Here is a 16,361-nt window from a genome sequence, read left to right on the forward strand (position 1 = left end):
TAGCTCAGTGAGGGCAGGGACAGCTTCCCCATGATCGGAAGGTCGGGGGGGTTTGACTCCACTGAATGGCTACCCTGAGGTACCCCTGAGCAAGGTACCGTCTCTACACACTGCTCCCCAGGTGCTGCATTGGTGGCTGCCCACTGCTTCACAGGGTGAATGGGTTAAATGCAGAGGAGTCATTTCCCTACGGGGACTAACACATACACATTATTATCTAGAGTTTTGGGGGTGTCACTGGAGGCCAATCGAAAATTCAGAATGTCTAGAAGGTGGTGATCAACAGATGTAAGTATGCGTCATAGGACATAGGACTGTAAAAATTCTGTTCAGTCACGTGGAGCGAGCCTATGTAAGCGCTTATAAGTGAGCAATGATACTTTAGAATTTATCCTGTACTTCACAGGAAGGACAGTGGAACAATTCAGGAATTAGAAAGCTAAATATGATTACGCCTTCATGCACCTGTCAGGTGTGTAGCAGCATTTTAAACAAACTGAAGTTGTGCTGTTAGCGTTTTGCTTAGTCCAAAACATAACGAGTTAAAGTAATCCAATTTAATGTCCTATCTGACTGATTTAGACATCAGTGTTTTCACACAGGCCTTCATTGGGTAATGTCTAGAAAAGTTCAAGGCTGTGATACATGTATGGAAAACAGCGTGTGATTGCACTGCACTATGGTTGAAGCTGTGCCCGGTTTAATAGTATATTTTTTACAAGGCTAAATCAGCTTCGATTGCAACAGTCCAACCTTATTTCTCTTTAAACTAGGATGTCTGCTGATGCCAAATACAGGTCCCTTATCACTGCTCTTTTCTCCAAACGTAAAATCGATGCACCTCATTGCATGAAACGGAAATTATTTTTTATCTTTAAACTAAAGCCACGTGTGGATGTAGAAATAAATTATACTTTCAGGCTTGAATAAATGTAACAGCTACTAGAAGGAGTGATGTTTTATAATGAAACTGGGAAGAAGTGTCATTTGTTGTGGACTGGTTTCATCTTGAGCTGCTAATATCAATCCAAGGTACTTATTCTGTGCATTTAATTAGGCGTCCTTCCCCCTAGCAGCTGCATTTAGGTTTATTGGCAATGTTCTGACCCTACAACAAACCTCGATATATCCCTCCGTTAGAGCTCAGCAAGAAAATTCTGTCCATACAGTAAGGGGAAATCCACAAAAAGGACCATCCATTTGAAGGATACCAGGATACCCATTTGATTTAGTAATCTCAGAATCCATGGCCTAATCTCTTTGGCTGAGCTGCATCTATGATGGAAGTGAATTGCAGTGATGTAGCGATCAGAAACCATATCCTTCAACAAAACCAAAACAGTGGTAGCCAAAATGCTAACACCGAAGCTTAAAAATACGGTGTCCAAAACCAATCTGCAACGTCACAATAGCTTTATACTGTCTATGAAGTTGCTAGCTTAGTGTTAATGATAAATTGGTGTTACACTTTCTCTTCCACACAAGGTAACTTCTGGCTTAGATAAAAACAAACAAGCAAAAACAAAAATATAGTGCTACCCAGAGTGCTAACATCGATAGTTTAAAATTCAAAGTCCAAAACCAATGAGAATCGTCATGATAGTTACGTGTATCTTTTATACTGTTAGTGAGAATGGCAGCCAGTAGTTCCAGTTAATTCTGGAACTACTGCAGTCTGGGCTTCCTGTTCCTGAAGCATGTCATGATTTTGATTTCTTTAAAGCTTATGTAAAACTAAACTGTATTCAGCTGATAGACAGTTGTTTTACGTGTGCATTATTTTGCTCTCCACATGGACCCTTCAACTGCATTCAAAGCCTGCATGATTGCACATTATTAAGCGGACTTCAAACAGAAAGGGATAATTAGAAGATACCTTCCCACCCTCCCACCACCCTCATTTAGATATGCGCTTAATTAAGAAGATGGATGGAAGGATGGATGGATAAATGAAACATGTGAGCAAACATTCAGTCGGTGATAACTTTATGAATCTACTTACGGCCATGGGATTAGAGATGAAAACATCTAACCTTTAAGAATAAAAAAGTATGAACGATTAGATGGTCAGATGGAAGAGGCGGGGGGAGGAGAGAGAATGAAAAAAATCCTTGCATGGGGGGAAAAGGTGGGGGCGGCTGACACTTTGATGGATCGATTGAGATTGCCCAATACACGGTGTTGCCTACAGCCTAGATTAGCGAGAGGTCCGGGTCAGCACAATCTCTCCGTGTTAGATAACTTTCCTGCCTGGCAGCTGCAGCTTGATACCGCACCTCAGCAGCACAATATTTTACTTGATATCTCTGAAAGTCACATCTTCAGATTTGCAAACCGCCGCCTATGTGTGCACGATAGAGAGAGCAAGAAAGAGCGAGAGACAGACAGACTGTGGGGGCCCAGTATCCATGGCAACCCCAGCCAGGTGCTCAGGTTCATATGCAATTCAGGTAATTCAACTTACAATGAAAAGCATGCATATAAGGTCACTGGTATTCAAATGCGCTGCATGTCTCCCTCCCCCCTGTATTCATATTCAGCTTCTCCGTGGATGGCGGCCCTCTGCACGCCCCGTATGAGCTGACCTCTCCCACAATGCCCCGGTTGAGTGGCAGGTATGATATTTCCACACGGTTTGATTGAGTACTGCATTTAACAACAGTGTTGACAGACTGTATCAGGTATGGTATTAATTCAGTCAATATTATAGCACCACGCAGAGGAGACATGCCAGGGCTCAGAGGTGTGCTTGTTACACGCACCGCCTCAGGCCGTGGTATGGTGGGAGTGGGGATGGGAGGGTCATGATTTTTCATTCAACTGCACGATTAAAAAAAAAAATCACATGCAGGTATATATGCACTGAAACAGAGAAAGAGGTGAAAACAGGCAGGAAAAAAACTGGGCAAAGAGGGAGCGACGTAAGGGCTCTCTGTCGATGGGGGTTTTGGAGACTTGTGTTAAGCCAGGGGCTTTGACAGCTCGGTTTAAGCAAGGAGAGGAAAGGGCTGCGGGTTGAAGTCAGGTCTCTACTTCATATTCTGAAGATTAATCTCCCATCCTCCTCCTCCTACACCAGTTTGGACGTCTGTGGCATCATTTTACTCTGCTGTTTGTGGGTGTTTCAGCAGTGATTTACAGTCAGGGTCGTTGCTGTGGCGAAGCTCTACTTTCGCAACCAAATATTCTGCATTTGAAGCTCACCAGCGTTAACAGCCAGATTCAGATTTTGGTACAATCACCAGGCATGCCGCAGATGAGAAAATGTGATGGCTATGTGACAAAGAAGTGAGCTGTGCAGTGAATAATTGTGCTTGTGCCTGCTTTCAAATTTAATATGGAAAAATTCATGTTTATTCATACAGAGATGAAAGCAAAGAAGGTTAATTGAGTCATAGAAATGTAATCAGTGGGATTAATAAAGGATTGATTCAAATTGTGGATTTGTGGTATTTAAGGCAAAAATACCACACATTTTCTGGTTCTAGCTTCTCATATCTCATTATGTATCCTCTTGAGCTTCATCTTTCACAAAAAGAAAAATTGACCATCTTTCAGATTTGGATTTATGTGTCTTTAAAACGTAGTTTCATGTTCTGTCTGCATTTTTCAATAACAAATGGGGCCTGTTATGTTCATTTCAAGTTTTGCATTTTTCTTGGATTCTTCTGCAACAATCATTCATTCATGGGTGGCTGTAGCTAAGAAGGTAGAGCAGGTAGTCTACCAATCAGAAGGTTGTTAGATGGCCCGTGACCTTATATTGCATTTTTTTCATTGTAGGTTGAATTACCTGAATTGCACGTGAAAATGAGCACATGGCTGGGGTTGCCATGGATACTGGGCCCCCCACAGTTAACTCATTGTTATGTTCAAGAAACCAGTTTGAGATGATTTGAGCTTTGTGACATGGTGTGTTATCCTGCTCGAACATGGGTACACTGTAGTCATAAAGGGATGGACATGGTCAGCAACAATACTCAGGTAGGTTGTGGAGTTTAAACAATGCTCAGTTGGTATTAAGGGGCCCAAAGTGTGCAAGAAACCCCTTTCACTGTCTTAACTCTTTTTGACATAAATGAAGCAAGATGCTTCAAAGATTCTTTAAGAGTTCGAGCTTAATGTAACTAGAGCCAGTGATCCAGATCTTAGTTACTCTCTGGTCCTCGTGTGGTTTCATGAATCTCCATAGACAACAGAAACACCACCAAACAAATAGCATCTCCATTGTGCTGCTATTCAGAATGGATTAGCTGTACACTGAACAATATGCAGCATGTTTAGGCTCACTGTGTGCAGCCCCAGTGGCCTAATGGATAAGGCACTGGCCTCCTAAGCCAGGGATTGTGGGTTCGAGTCCCATCTGGGGTGATTTCCAGCAGAGTGGCGCAGCGGAAGCGTGCTGGGCCCATAACCCAGAGGTCGATGGATCGAAACCATCCTCTGCTAAGGTTTTTAGACAGCCAGAGTACCTACACTCACTAGCCATATCATATCTAGTACCTGGTTGGACTCTCCCTTAACTCTTCTTGCCATGTATTGAACAAGATGCTGGAAAAATTCCTGAGAGATTTTTGTTCCACCACATCCCAAAGGTGCTTTATTGGATTGATATCCGGTGACTGTGGAGGCCATTTGAGTACAGAGAATTCATTAACATGTTCAAGAAACTAGTTTGAGATGATCTGAGCTCTGTGACATGGTGTGTTATGGAAGCAGCCATCAGAAGATTATCACTGTGGTGATACACTGTGTGATGGACATGGTCAGCAACAATACTCAGGTGATGACGCTCAGCTGATGCTAAGGAGCCCAGTGTGCCAAGAAAATATCGCCCACACTATTAAATCACCACCATGCAAGATGGATTCGTGCTTTCATGTTCTTTACACCAAATTCTGACCCTACCATCTGAATGTTGAGTCTCTTCAAAGCAGGGGGTGTTTTTCCTGTCCACTCTGATTCTGGTGAACCCATGTAAATTTTAGCCTCGGTTTATTGTTCTTAGTTTACAGGTGTGACACTCCTCTAGTCTGTTCCTTTCAACGTCTGACATGTTTTGTTGTGCTCTTCTGCATCACCCAGAGAACTGCTGCTCACTGGATATTTCCTCCTATTTGATCCATTCTCTAAAAATCCTAGAGATGGTTGTGTGGAAAATTCCCAGTAAATCAGCAGTTTCTGAAATGCTCCAACAAAGTCACTTAAATCTCCTTTCTTCTATATTCTGATGCTCAGTTTGCAACTTAGCAGGTTGAGTTGCTGATGTGCGATTGGCTGATTAGATATTTGCAGGAGCAAGCAGTCCAATTTGTCCATGCCTAATAGACATTTAATGGCATCCACCATTGTAATGACAAGGATACAGATATGAAGGGAAATAAAGTAAAGAGTAACAGATTCCCTGCTAAATAATTAGTCAAGCAAATAATCACCATCATTAAATAATTCAGTTTTTCTCCCTGTCTGTAGCAACATTCAGTAATGTGACTACTACATGTGTCAGAAAGAATGATGCAAACAAGCAAACTGCGATAAAAAAAAATCCTGGAAATATTCAAACTGTCGTGCACATGCTTGATTTCATGTTCTCTCGGTGCGCTGTGTGTGTCATCTGTTTCTGCAAATGCAAAACAATCACAGGCATATAAAGAGACTCATTTTCTCAGAAACACTACACACAATCCTAAAGATGCACAGCTTGCAAAGCCAAGTGCACATTCATTGATAACTAATGAAGCCTACCTGCTGATGCAGGCTAATTACGGTTTGCTAAGGCTATCCTATGGTGGTGGTCATTATCAAGGGAAATCAATGTCCAATCAAGTCCTTAACGGGGACTCTGGATCAGATAAAAAAGGCCGCTTTGTGACAAATATTTATTACATTTGCTATGAGAGGTTTTAATAATGAATAGGCGACTGCTGGTTCACTACTGGTGCTTGGAAGGTTTTCGCTGGCAGCTTCTATTCGGGCTGATTTTATGGCAAAGGACAGGAGATTGGTTTGGTCAGCAGTGCATATGTTTGCACCAGTGGCTTAGTCAATCACTCAATAGGTGAAGATGTGTATGTTTGACATCTGTGTGTGTGTGTGTGTGCTTGTGCGTATTTAAAGGCCTCCGAAATGACCTCGCACATAGAGATTATAGCCATAAATTGGTCTGAAGTCTCATTTTCCCCACAGGATTTTGACCACCTGCCACAGCTTTGAACCCGTTTCACAACAGCGCCCGTCCCTGCGCGCAAAGTGACAGAGTTAATGAGTACATTTTATGGCAGGAGTCAACGACCAAGGAGAAGCAAATGTGATGCGAATGAGAGCGGTTGTAAATAAGTATAATAAGTAAAGCAGGGACGACAAAGCAGAGTTTTCTCATTAAAATCACACTGCTGTTTGGTGGTACGAAGCTGAAACCACTGTTAGCGCTAATCAAATTCACAGATAACTAATCATATTGAGCTACAATAAAAGGGAAACGTGGCCAAACATAAGATTACGGGAGCAGCGTCGATGCTGAAGGTGGAGTTGGAAAGAAATTAAGAAGGATTTTGCTGCCACCGTGTGCACCGCAAGAGAAATGCAGTCAGTAAACTGTAAATTTATCCATGTTTTATAAATTAAAACTAACATCGAATTTTATAATCAAATGAATAGAAAATAAAACTAATTTAAAAGTAAAGAGACATTTAATTTAATAAAAAGAAGAACTACAAATAAACTTCCACACCGTAGGTGTCAAACTTCCACCGAACACATGCGTCATTGTGCTGCTCCCTTTAGGGTGCATTGTAAAGTCCTTTTTTGCTCTAACTGAGCATGCCTCACTACCCATTCACATACATACTTTAAAATCACATCCAAGTGCTTTCTATCTAACACACATACTCAGATGAATGCACCTGGAGCATTCAACAGCATTCATAGAGAGACAGAAGATTTGTCCAGTATCAAGAAATCCTACCAACGGGTGGACAAAGCTGGTTTGAAAGAGAGCGCAGAGGCACTGATCATGGCAGCACAGGAACAAGCTCTCGGCACAACATCCATAGAGGCTGGGGTCAACCACACCAGGCAAGACCCCAGGTTCATGCTGTGCAAAGATGCCCCTGAGACAATCCAGCACATGACAGCAGTGTTCAAGATGCTAGCAGGCAGCGCAAACCAAATGACTGCCCTTGTATACAAGTCAAAGTGGGATTAATATTATTCACATATATGTTGTCCTACGTTTTCTATTTTATGCATTTTAATCAATTTAATAATCTCTCCAACCTTTTTCTATCAAGCCAGTCGCAAATTCATGAACGGAAAACACTGCGCATGCTCGGACAAGTTCAGACAGTCGTTTTCCTCGTCAATCTCCGTGGCTTCCTCCCCCCTCCCGTGTCCTTCGGCAGTTTCCGTAAACTTCCGCCCCTCACCGTGTCCACTCGAGTCCTTCCGGAGAAGCTGATTTTTCGTTGTCGTCGTCTCCCTCGTCCTCCTCTCCGTGTTGTTGTTCTCGGTGACGCGACGGAGGTGTAGCCTGACGCGGTCTCTTACGTGTCGGTCTGAATAAAAGTGGAGCTCCGTAGACCCGGGAGTGACGAAGCGAGTCCGTGTTGGTAAGAGGATACGCATCCGATGTTTGCTAAACAGATAGACGGCTGCCCAGAGAGGTTATTTGCGCCAAAATATCCGCACAGAGCCAACAAAGAGATCATGGCGGCGGTGTTGCAGAGGCTCACAAAATGAGTCAGTCTCTGCAAGGCTCGCAACACAGCAGACATAGGTATTAATGTGGGAGTGGGCTTGGATCTTTTTTTTTAATCAAACTTGTCTAGAAATAAGTCACAGAAGCAGCTAGCCGCTTAAAGTTACACCCACGTCATGTAAAACCAGTGTTTAATATTAATTTAAAAAAAACCCAATATCAGTTAATTAACTAGTTAGTGAAAGTGATGTCTCCTAGTTGCTCCAAAAAAAAAAAGAAGCATACAATGCAGACATTTCCCTCCATAAAAACCCACAGCTAGCAACCTAATGGAAATTGCTAGTGCAGACTTGTTTGGACTACAAGTTTATCCTTTCAGAAAAGCCTTAAACAGCGACAGGATTTGAAATTAAAGAGTTGAAATTGAGACACGATAAATGTGAAGTTTGTGTTGCACTCCCGTTAGCATGTTAGCATGCTCATAGAAGCTCATTCTGCCTGAGAACTAGCACGCTAACTCTTAACTTGGTAACACTAGCCTTAGCGTTAGCCTCCGGCGTTATCTGCAAGCGTGAGCCTGGATAAACAAGTAGCGGCTCATTTCAGTTCGAGTTAATGTTGTTGAGCCATAAGTATAACGTCCCCTCCTGCGTCATTTTTTTAAATAATTTCAGCCAACAAGGAAACCGTTGAAAATGAGCTATATGCTAGCATGTTAAGCTAAGCCACACCCTCCTTTAAGACCGAGCAAGTTTTTGAATGAGTCTGGTGTTCCCAGCATGCTGTTGCATTCACAAATAAGCCGTTTCTCACTTTTGTTTTCCCTCCATCAGCCAGATTTTAAATGACCATGGAAGCGGCTGCAGACACACAGCAAAGTGGTGAAACGGCTGTTTCGGAGTCTGAGGCCCAGCAGATCACCTTGGCACAGGTAGTGCTTTTTATTCTCATGCAAAGAGTGCAGAACTAGTGCAAGGAGTATGAATTTCAGTTTTAATGCTCGACCATTTTCAGTTTGTGTGAAAATGATACGGTTCATAGTTTTGTGCTGTGAGATGTTGGCTTCATATATCAAATACTACAGGTGAGATTCAGCAAAGACACCATGATATATTGTAGCAGTTTCTGCAGTTATGCTGAGCATTGCAATAACAAATACTGTGATTTATCCTTTTTCAACTGGAAATTATGCCCTCAAAGTTGAAACTTTGTAAATATCTGTATTATCCAGTAAGATAAAGTTATCAGTCTGTTATCTGTCTGTAAGTGAATGCGGTCTGTCTTTCTGATAATACAGCAGTTAACTGAGATAAATTGGCACATGTGTGTTGCTGTCTACAAAGTCAGAAATTCTGAAATGCTGATTAAATGTAAGTTTGCTCGGCTAGCGTTATCTCAGGATCATGCATGAGATGAGCCTGCGGTAGCTCGTAGTGTTCTCCAACTATTTTAATTAATTTAATAAAATGTTGATATTTGGTGTCCCTGTATTGATGTATTGTCACCATGCAAACTGTCACAATACTAGGTTGTATCTGCTGTACCAAATTACGTATCCTTATTCATGATTCAAGAAAGTGAAAATTTAAAGCTTCTCTCTTTAGTGGTCCTTGAGATATTAATGTTCAAACATGACCTCAGATTTCAGGGTGTGAAAAAACAAACCTGAAGTGGGTCAACGGACCATTTTTAAAAGATGTATATATCTTGGAAAGTATTTGATATCTTACATATCTAAACTTAGCACTATGAATTGTTTATGTAGATCTAAGATGGTCGAGCACAAGGGCCCATGTGGATTTGAGATGGGATTAAGATTGAGGTTACCCAAAAGTAAAATAATACCAGTTGTTGTGGGCTGTTTGTAACTATGCACATGGGCAATGTGTGGTTACACGTTGTTTTTTTTTTATATTTTCAGGCATCCATAGCAGCAGCCCAGGTGTCCTCCAGTAGTCCCACAGTCACTCTTGTCCAGTTACCCAATGGTCAAACAGTCCAAGTGCACGGTGTGATCCAAGCCGCTCAGCCTTCGGTCATTCAGTCCCCACAGGTACAGACGGTACAGGTAAGAGGAGAGGGGAAACTTCATCTTACAAGTAATGACTGCAGTAGGGGATATGAGCTGAACATGGTTGGCTTTGAATTTTGTAAATGAATTAAAATTGAATTTGAGATGATTTCCTTACAGATTTCGACTGTCGCTGAGAGCGAGGACTCTCAGGAATCTGTCGACAGCGTGACAGATTCTCAGAAGAGGAGAGAGATTCTGTCCAGGCGGCCTTCCTACAGGTCTGTGTGACACGCTGAGAAACTGCAGATGCAAACAGCATCTCCTTAAATTGTACTGCTTCCATTTTGTGTCTGTACGACGTGTTCAAAGCTTAGAAGACAATGACTGACACTCTTTCACTTTTATCAGCTATGAATTGACTATTTGCAGATATGAAAGGAGGAGAAAATAAAAGGTTGCTAAGATTTTTCTGTGAATGTTCCTCCTACAGAAAGATCTTGAATGACTTATCATCAGATGCTCCGGCAGTGCCTCGAATTGAGGAAGAGAAATCAGAAGATGACTCAGCCCCTGCTATCACCACGGTCACCATGCCCACTCCCATATATCAGACCAGCAGTGGCCAGTACAGTAAGTACTTTGAGACACAGATAGCTGGTGTTTTTTCTTAAAAATAAGTCGGTGTTATCGTAATCGAGCATTCTACTTCTGCTGTCGTGCAGTGAGACTATCTAAATTTGCTAAATCAAATGACTTGATAAACAGATTAAGCAGACAGGGAACCTATTATGCTTTTTCTACATGCTGTTACAGTGGTGGATGCTCATGTTAAACAAGTAATCCCTATGAGTGAGGTTTTTTTTCCCCCCTACTGTTAGATCCTATGATGTCATAGAGATGGAATATCCCTAAATGCACAACTCTTGCTGCACGTGTCAAAGCCCCATCACCTGCTTTTCAAACCTGTTTTTCAGGGATGGCCAATCAGCAAAAAGGCCACATTTGATGCTTTGATTCAGACCCTGTTTAATGTTTCCAACATTAAAGAACAGTGTTAAGATTATCCTTGACCTGTACAGACTTAATGCAGTTTAGAAAACCTGTGGATATTATGAATGAATGATGTTAAGTCCAGTATTTTCCTTCTTTTCCTCCTACAAAAACAATATTTGTGATATGACAGTTTGTGTGGAGCCACATATCCAGTAATGTTTACAGTATTGGATGTAGGAGAACAACACAGAAAGCAATTGGTTAAAAATCCTAATGCACAATTTTATCCTTCTGCAGTTGCCATTACCCAAGGTGGAGCCATTCAGCTGGCCAATAATGGCACGGATGGAGTGCAGGGCCTGCAGACGCTCACCATGGCCAACACTGCTGCAGCCCAGCCTGGCGCCACCATCCTGCAGTATGCTCAGACCAGCGACGGGCAGCAGATCCTCGTGCCCAGTAACCAGGTGGTCGTGCAAGGTGGGAAAATGGTTTCCACAGTGTTTAGAAGTGAAGTTACACTAAAACTGTATGTATGTGTATGCATGTGTAATGTATATATAGATACGTGTGTGTGATTTACATTGCTGTGCTCGAGAGCCACCATCTACCGGAACCAAATTCCTTGTATTTGTCTGCACATATACTTGGCCAATAAACACGATTCTGATTCTGAAACTACACGATTTGTAAAGCTTTGCTGAATAAAGCACTGACTGTTTGTCTATCTTTGTTCACCAGCTGCTTCTGGTGATGTCCAGGCCTATCAAATCCGCACAGCCCCCACTAGCACCATCACTCCTGGGGTGGTCATGGCAACTCCACCCACAATCAGCGGATCAGGAGCCACTGAGGAAGTTACACGCAAACGGGAGGTCCGACTGATGAAAAACAGGTATGGCGAGGTTAATTAGCAACTCGTACTGAATTGCTTCTGTAGGTGTGAAGCTGATGTGCTGTACCTTCATGTACCCACATCCTCTTGTCTCACAGGGAGGCAGCCCGCGAGTGCCGTAGGAAGAAGAAGGAGTACGTGAAGTGTCTGGAGAACCGCGTGGCCGTGCTGGAAAACCAGAACAAAACCCTCATTGAGGAACTGAAAGCCCTCAAAGACTTGTACTGCCACAAATCAGAGTAGAATACACCTGCCGGTGGTTTGACAGGTGATCCCCAGCACTTGTGTACAGAGACTCAGCACAGAGCCATGCATCTGGATGCCCCCTCCTCTTTTCTACTCTTCTGCTTTCTTTTTAAAAACTGCTGAAAAATATGTGAACGTGACTCACCAGGTATGAAAAAACAAAAAAAGCCCCATCCCACTTTGGTAAATTGAAACTTTGTCCCATTTGAGCAATTTGAAATCAACCATCAGTTTTCCCCCATTAAAAGGATGAGGCGGTGCTCACAGTGAACGTGGAGGAGACTGCAACTTAAACAGGGTCTGCGTGGCAAGGTGACAGAGCAGGGAAACTAGCTGTTCTCGCCAAGGACACCACCGAAGGGAAGCATTCCAGTCACTGGTGCCCGGACTACCTGGGCAACATCACCAGCAATGGGGGAACTGACCGCAAGCACCACCGATAATGATGATGATGGAACTTTTTCTTTTTTTCTTTGGGAGAGTGTAACTTCACGTAAAACATTTCTATCTGTAACTCTCGAATTAACATCTGTTACTTATTAATGCTTCAAACTTATAGGTGGCCTGTGTCTTGGACGTTTTTATCTTTTAAGATGTGTGTTTTGGTTTGTTCTGAATTAGATTATGCTTCTACAATGCCATGTTTCTTTTTTTCTTTGTTTTACCCAAGTATATTTTTGCTTTTATACAACGTGAACAAAAAGCTAACCATTTAGTTGTAAAATGGTTTTTTTCATGTTAACTGCAGCACAGTGAGGAGATGGTAGAAGTTGGGCAGCAGTGAAGTGGGTGGGGGGAGGGTCTTCTAACAGAGCCCTAGAAATGTTTGACTTTTTGTCTTCATTTTTTTTTAAGCTTCAGAAACATTAAGTGGAAAATTGCGTAATGGCGTCCTGTTAATTACCAGAGTTTGGTGGTAAAAACAAACAAAGGCAAAATGGGCCTTCAACAGTACAGGAAGTGGGAATAATGGATAAATAAGCTGCTGCCCGTTTATCAGAGATTATATACTGTAAGCAAAACCTTTTTTTTTTTTTTTCCCCCTCCATAGACTCATGGATTATTTTTGAACAATAACCAAAAACTTAATGAGCCTTACTTGTTATGCAATGAAAGAGTTTTTAAGCAGAATTCAGAGACAAGTGGATAAAGCACTGGAATCATGGAATTAGATCATAGGGGGAAATTTGCCATACCGGGCCCCTCTGTGTGTCGAGGCCTCGGTCGCCGTCTCTTAATTCTGTTTATAGTTATGAGCTAGCATGTGCACTTTCTTTGCATTTACAATCCTTCAGCATTTCAACGCTTTCTGGGTAAATCTACCGCTCATCTGCAGTTAATCAAGTGCTGTTGCATCAATGTGTTTGATCACTTGTTTTTTTTTTTTTTGTAAATGGAGCATCAAAGCTCACCAGATACAACTCAACTGCACCCACTTTGTGAAATGACTATAAGATCAGGTGGTGTTGGTGCATTCTGAAAGAAAAAATATTTTTGTGATAATGGGATGCCATATTGTATTCTTTAGGTATTATGTATAGTCATGATATAGTATGCTTTTTATGTTGCTTCTCATTTTTTTTTTTTTTGTATTCACTATTTCTAAATGTCAGCAACAACTTGTATAATAATACAGTGCATTACGTTAGAGCTATTCAGATATGACACTTTTGGCAGCTGTTAATAAATAAATGTGTTTCTGGTAATCTGATTTTAAAACATTTTATTTCATATATTAAAACAAACAAATGTTCACAAGTCTCTCCTCTGTGTCAGTTTGCAAGCCTTGTATAGGTGTATGTCTCTTTGTTTGTCGTAGTGGACTTCTTCGACGGTGAAGCGCCGCTTAAGCATGCCTAGGAAGTTTGTGTCTCGCTCATAGCGGAGCTTGCAGGCCAGTAACACCACAGTGGTGTCTGAGCTCAGGTGCTCCAGTGTTTCCAGCAGAGGCAAAAACGTGTCTTCCAGGTAAACGATATCTGCACCCAGAACCACATCAAACCCTCCGGCTGGGTATTGCTCGAGGCCCTCGCCCCAGGTCAACTCGGAGACCACCACTGATTGTTGGGAATCTGGGGGCAGGTTTGCTTTCACGTTGGTGGAGAGGAAGTCCAGCGCAGGCTCTCTGTCAGTGATGGTCACTCTGGCACCTACGGAAGGGTTAGAGTTGTGGGACTATCACAGCTTTCCTTGTTCACCTGACGCGCACTCAGAAGGCTTTTTGATAGTGCTGTGAGATACTGCAAATTTTGGTATCGGTCTGATACATAGTAAATACAGGGCCAGTATTGCTGATATCAATATGGATACTTTAAACCTATTAAGGGAGATTATGTAGCGAAGAGTAGCGTGTCATGATTTATGAGATGAATCCTGAACGAATTTTAATGACCACTAAATCAATTTCATTTTAATTTTCCACGATAATGAGTTAACACAACAAAAAAACAACTTCAGTTTTTGGATAAAGGTGGGCAGATTAACCCAAATATCGATGGTATTAATATCCTTCGATACCAGCACAATAGGATCGATACATACTGTGACGTCTCTGTGATTTAAAGCCTGTAGCAGCACATTTAAACAACTTAAGCTGACCTACAGTGTTTTAACACATGCACATTTAAATTCAAGGTCTCCAAAAAACTCCAAAAAATGTGTTATATATGTGTGTATATTTTTCATTATTTTATATTAATTTATTTAACACAGTTCTTTTGTGTACATACAGAACTTAAAGGTTTGAAACAAAGTGCTGATCCTTTTCGGCTAGTATCATTCTAATACCAATAGCAGCATTGGTACTGATACTACTGATATTTGGAGTGATCCGCCCACCTCCAGTTTTTTGGTGGTTAGTAATTATGCACTCACCCAGCAGAGCTGCTACAATGCCCACCAGACCAGTGCCAGCTCCCAATTCAATTGCTTTCTTCCCCTTTAGCTCCACTTTTCCCAGCTCCAAGTACATACACATGACCACCGCCTGGGCAATAACACATAAATGCAATAGTAATGTATATATCTAATGAAACATGGAGGAATTATTGAAGCTAAGCACTGCTGCCACTGTTGTAACGTACCGCATCCCACACAACTGCCGCCACACCGAGCTTTTTCCAGTCCTGAGCGAGTCGGAGGTCGCGGTTGGCAAACCTAAACTGTGCTGATGAATTGTGGAGTTTGGAAAGCGCGGGCAACGGGTTTTCTACATATGGAACGAGAGCCATGCTTTGAAATAAATAAAACTACACTCGTTTACACATGCGCAGTGCGTTCCTCCTTCTTCGACGCTTTCCCTCGTACCTGGCTGGCTCATTGATTCGTTTCCGCCATCTTCTGGAGTTATTATATAGCTATTATTTCATTCGTTTGTTAAAGAATGTTCTTACGGTATATGAACCAACTTTTAGCGTTGATAGTTCTTCTTCTTCTTAAATGTTATTGGCGGTTGGCAAAGTGTTGATAGTTTGCTTATTTTCTTTAATAAATACTGAAGAGCGAGAGACCTATTCGCTTTCAAGCAACTGAAGACGGCAACCCGTGTTGACGTCAACGAACAAATTTAGCCAATCACGTAACAGCTCAGCTAAAAGTGACCAATGGGAAAAGAGTAAGTCTTTGTGATGGGCGTGTCTGCAAGATTTTCTTAACGGTGTTGTGTTTTAGCTAAAATCGAGGGGGGCGTGGTCTGAAAAAAACCCAGCAGGTCTGTAAAGGTAGCAACACATAGCAGCGATGTAGCTTCCGGTGTACTGCAAATAAAGGGTTTTTGATCTGCGTGAAGAGACTCTGTGCTGACAGTATAGACCAGGGGTCCCCAATCTCAGTCCACGAGGGCCGGTGTCCCTGCAGGTTTTAGATCTCACCCTGGGTCAACACACCTGAATCACATGATTAACTCATTGGAGAACTTCAAGACATGTTGAGAAGGTAATTTATCCATTTAAATCAGCTGTGATGGATCAAGGACACATCTAAAACCTGCAGGGACACCGGCCCTCGTGGACTGAGATTGGGGACCCCTGGTATAGACATAAGAAATAAAAAAGAAAAAAAAATACATATTTTCATCGAATATGAAAAGGCTGCACAGTGGTGGATATTTTCTTAGTAAGAACCTGCCACCACTGGCATCTATTGCAGCTACGGGTCCATGGCAGCTATCTATTGATAATACTGAAAATAACTGATGCACAAAAAATACTGAAACATGCCTTGGTTGAGTAAATTAGACAAAAATGAAAACCTAGTTGTTGAAAAGGTTGTTGAATTATTACATGCATGGTGTTTTTGAGCAAAGATTTGGAAATAAATCTGAAATAAAAATAAATAGATAAAACAAGAGAAACTTATGAAAACTGTATTGAAATGGGCTGTTGCTTAAATTATTTTAAGACTTATTATCTTTTATAGGTGTCTGTTAAGAAAGAGTGTTCAGCATAAACGTTTTTATTTATATGAACAACAAATCATTTGAAGTTTTCTTTTCACTAAGTTTTTTATTTTATTTTTAA

At 41.7% G+C, this 16,361-nt stretch overlaps 2 protein-coding genes and 1 non-coding gene across 5 annotated transcripts; 2 read left to right on the forward strand and 1 right to left on the reverse strand.

Annotated features, from left to right (window-relative positions):
* The first annotated feature begins 4,298 nt into the window (after positions 1-4,298).
* On the forward strand, positions 4,299-4,371 carry trnar-ccu. Its single transcript has one exon. It is a non-coding gene; the product is annotated as a tRNA-Arg (tRNA).
* Positions 4,372-7,440: 3,069 nt separating this feature from the next.
* LOC116332195 (cyclic AMP-responsive element-binding protein 1) lies at positions 7,441-13,563 on the forward strand. Of its 3 annotated transcripts, XR_004200374.2 has the most exons (9): positions 7,441-7,607; positions 8,530-8,627; positions 9,618-9,764; positions 9,888-9,988; positions 10,201-10,340; positions 11,001-11,183; positions 11,445-11,598; positions 11,697-11,992; positions 12,093-13,563. XR_004200374.2 is itself a non-coding variant. In XM_031755055.2 (8 exons), the coding sequence occupies exons 2-8, from the start codon at positions 8,541-8,543 to the stop codon at positions 11,839-11,841; spliced, it is 957 nt and encodes a 318-aa protein (XP_031610915.1). In that variant the 5' UTR covers positions 7,441-7,607; positions 8,530-8,540; the 3' UTR covers positions 11,842-13,563. The 3 variants fall into 3 exon arrangements, 2 of the variants coding, with proteins under 2 accessions (XP_031610915.1, XP_031610922.1); XM_031755055.2 differs by having other exon boundaries at positions 11,697-13,563; XM_031755062.2 differs by lacking the exon at positions 7,441-7,607 and adding an exon at positions 7,614-7,774 and having other exon boundaries at positions 11,697-13,563.
* mettl21a (methyltransferase like 21A) lies at positions 13,235-15,405 on the reverse strand. Its single transcript, XM_031755044.2, has 3 exons — positions 14,928-15,405; positions 14,719-14,830; positions 13,235-13,994 (listed from the first exon to the last, which is right to left on the reverse strand). The coding sequence occupies exons 1-3, from the start codon at positions 15,072-15,074 to the stop codon at positions 13,597-13,599; spliced, it is 657 nt and encodes a 218-aa protein (XP_031610904.1). The 5' UTR covers positions 15,075-15,405; the 3' UTR covers positions 13,235-13,596.
* Between the last annotated feature and the right edge of the window lie 956 nt (positions 15,406-16,361).

The sequence above is a fragment of the Oreochromis aureus genome, linkage group 23 (genome assembly GCF_013358895.1).
Source record: "Oreochromis aureus strain Israel breed Guangdong linkage group 23, ZZ_aureus, whole genome shotgun sequence".
Classification (NCBI taxonomy): Eukaryota; Metazoa; Chordata; class Actinopteri; order Cichliformes; family Cichlidae; genus Oreochromis; species Oreochromis aureus.

Coding starts and splice junctions, on each gene's coding strand:
- LOC116332195 (XM_031755055.2), top strand. CDS start 8,541: ATGACCATGGAAGCGGCTGCAGACACACAGCAAAGTGGTGAAACGGCT. Junction 8,628..9,617: donor AGCAGATCACCTTGGCACAG/GTAGTGCTTTTT, acceptor TTATATTTTCAG/GCATCCATAGCAGCAGCCCA. Junction 11,599..11,696: donor GTCCGACTGATGAAAAACAG/GTATGGCGAGGT, acceptor CTTGTCTCACAG/GGAGGCAGCCCGCGAGTGCC.
- mettl21a (XM_031755044.2), bottom strand. CDS start 15,074: ATGGCTCTCGTTCCATATGTAGAAAACCCGTTGCCCGCGCTTTCCAAA. Junction 14,831..14,927: donor CGGCAGTTGTGTGGGATGCG/GTACGTTACAAC, acceptor GTTATTGCCCAG/GCGGTGGTCATGTGTATGTA. Junction 13,995..14,718: donor CATTGTAGCAGCTCTGCTGG/GTGAGTGCATAA, acceptor ACCCTTCCGTAG/GTGCCAGAGTGACCATCACT.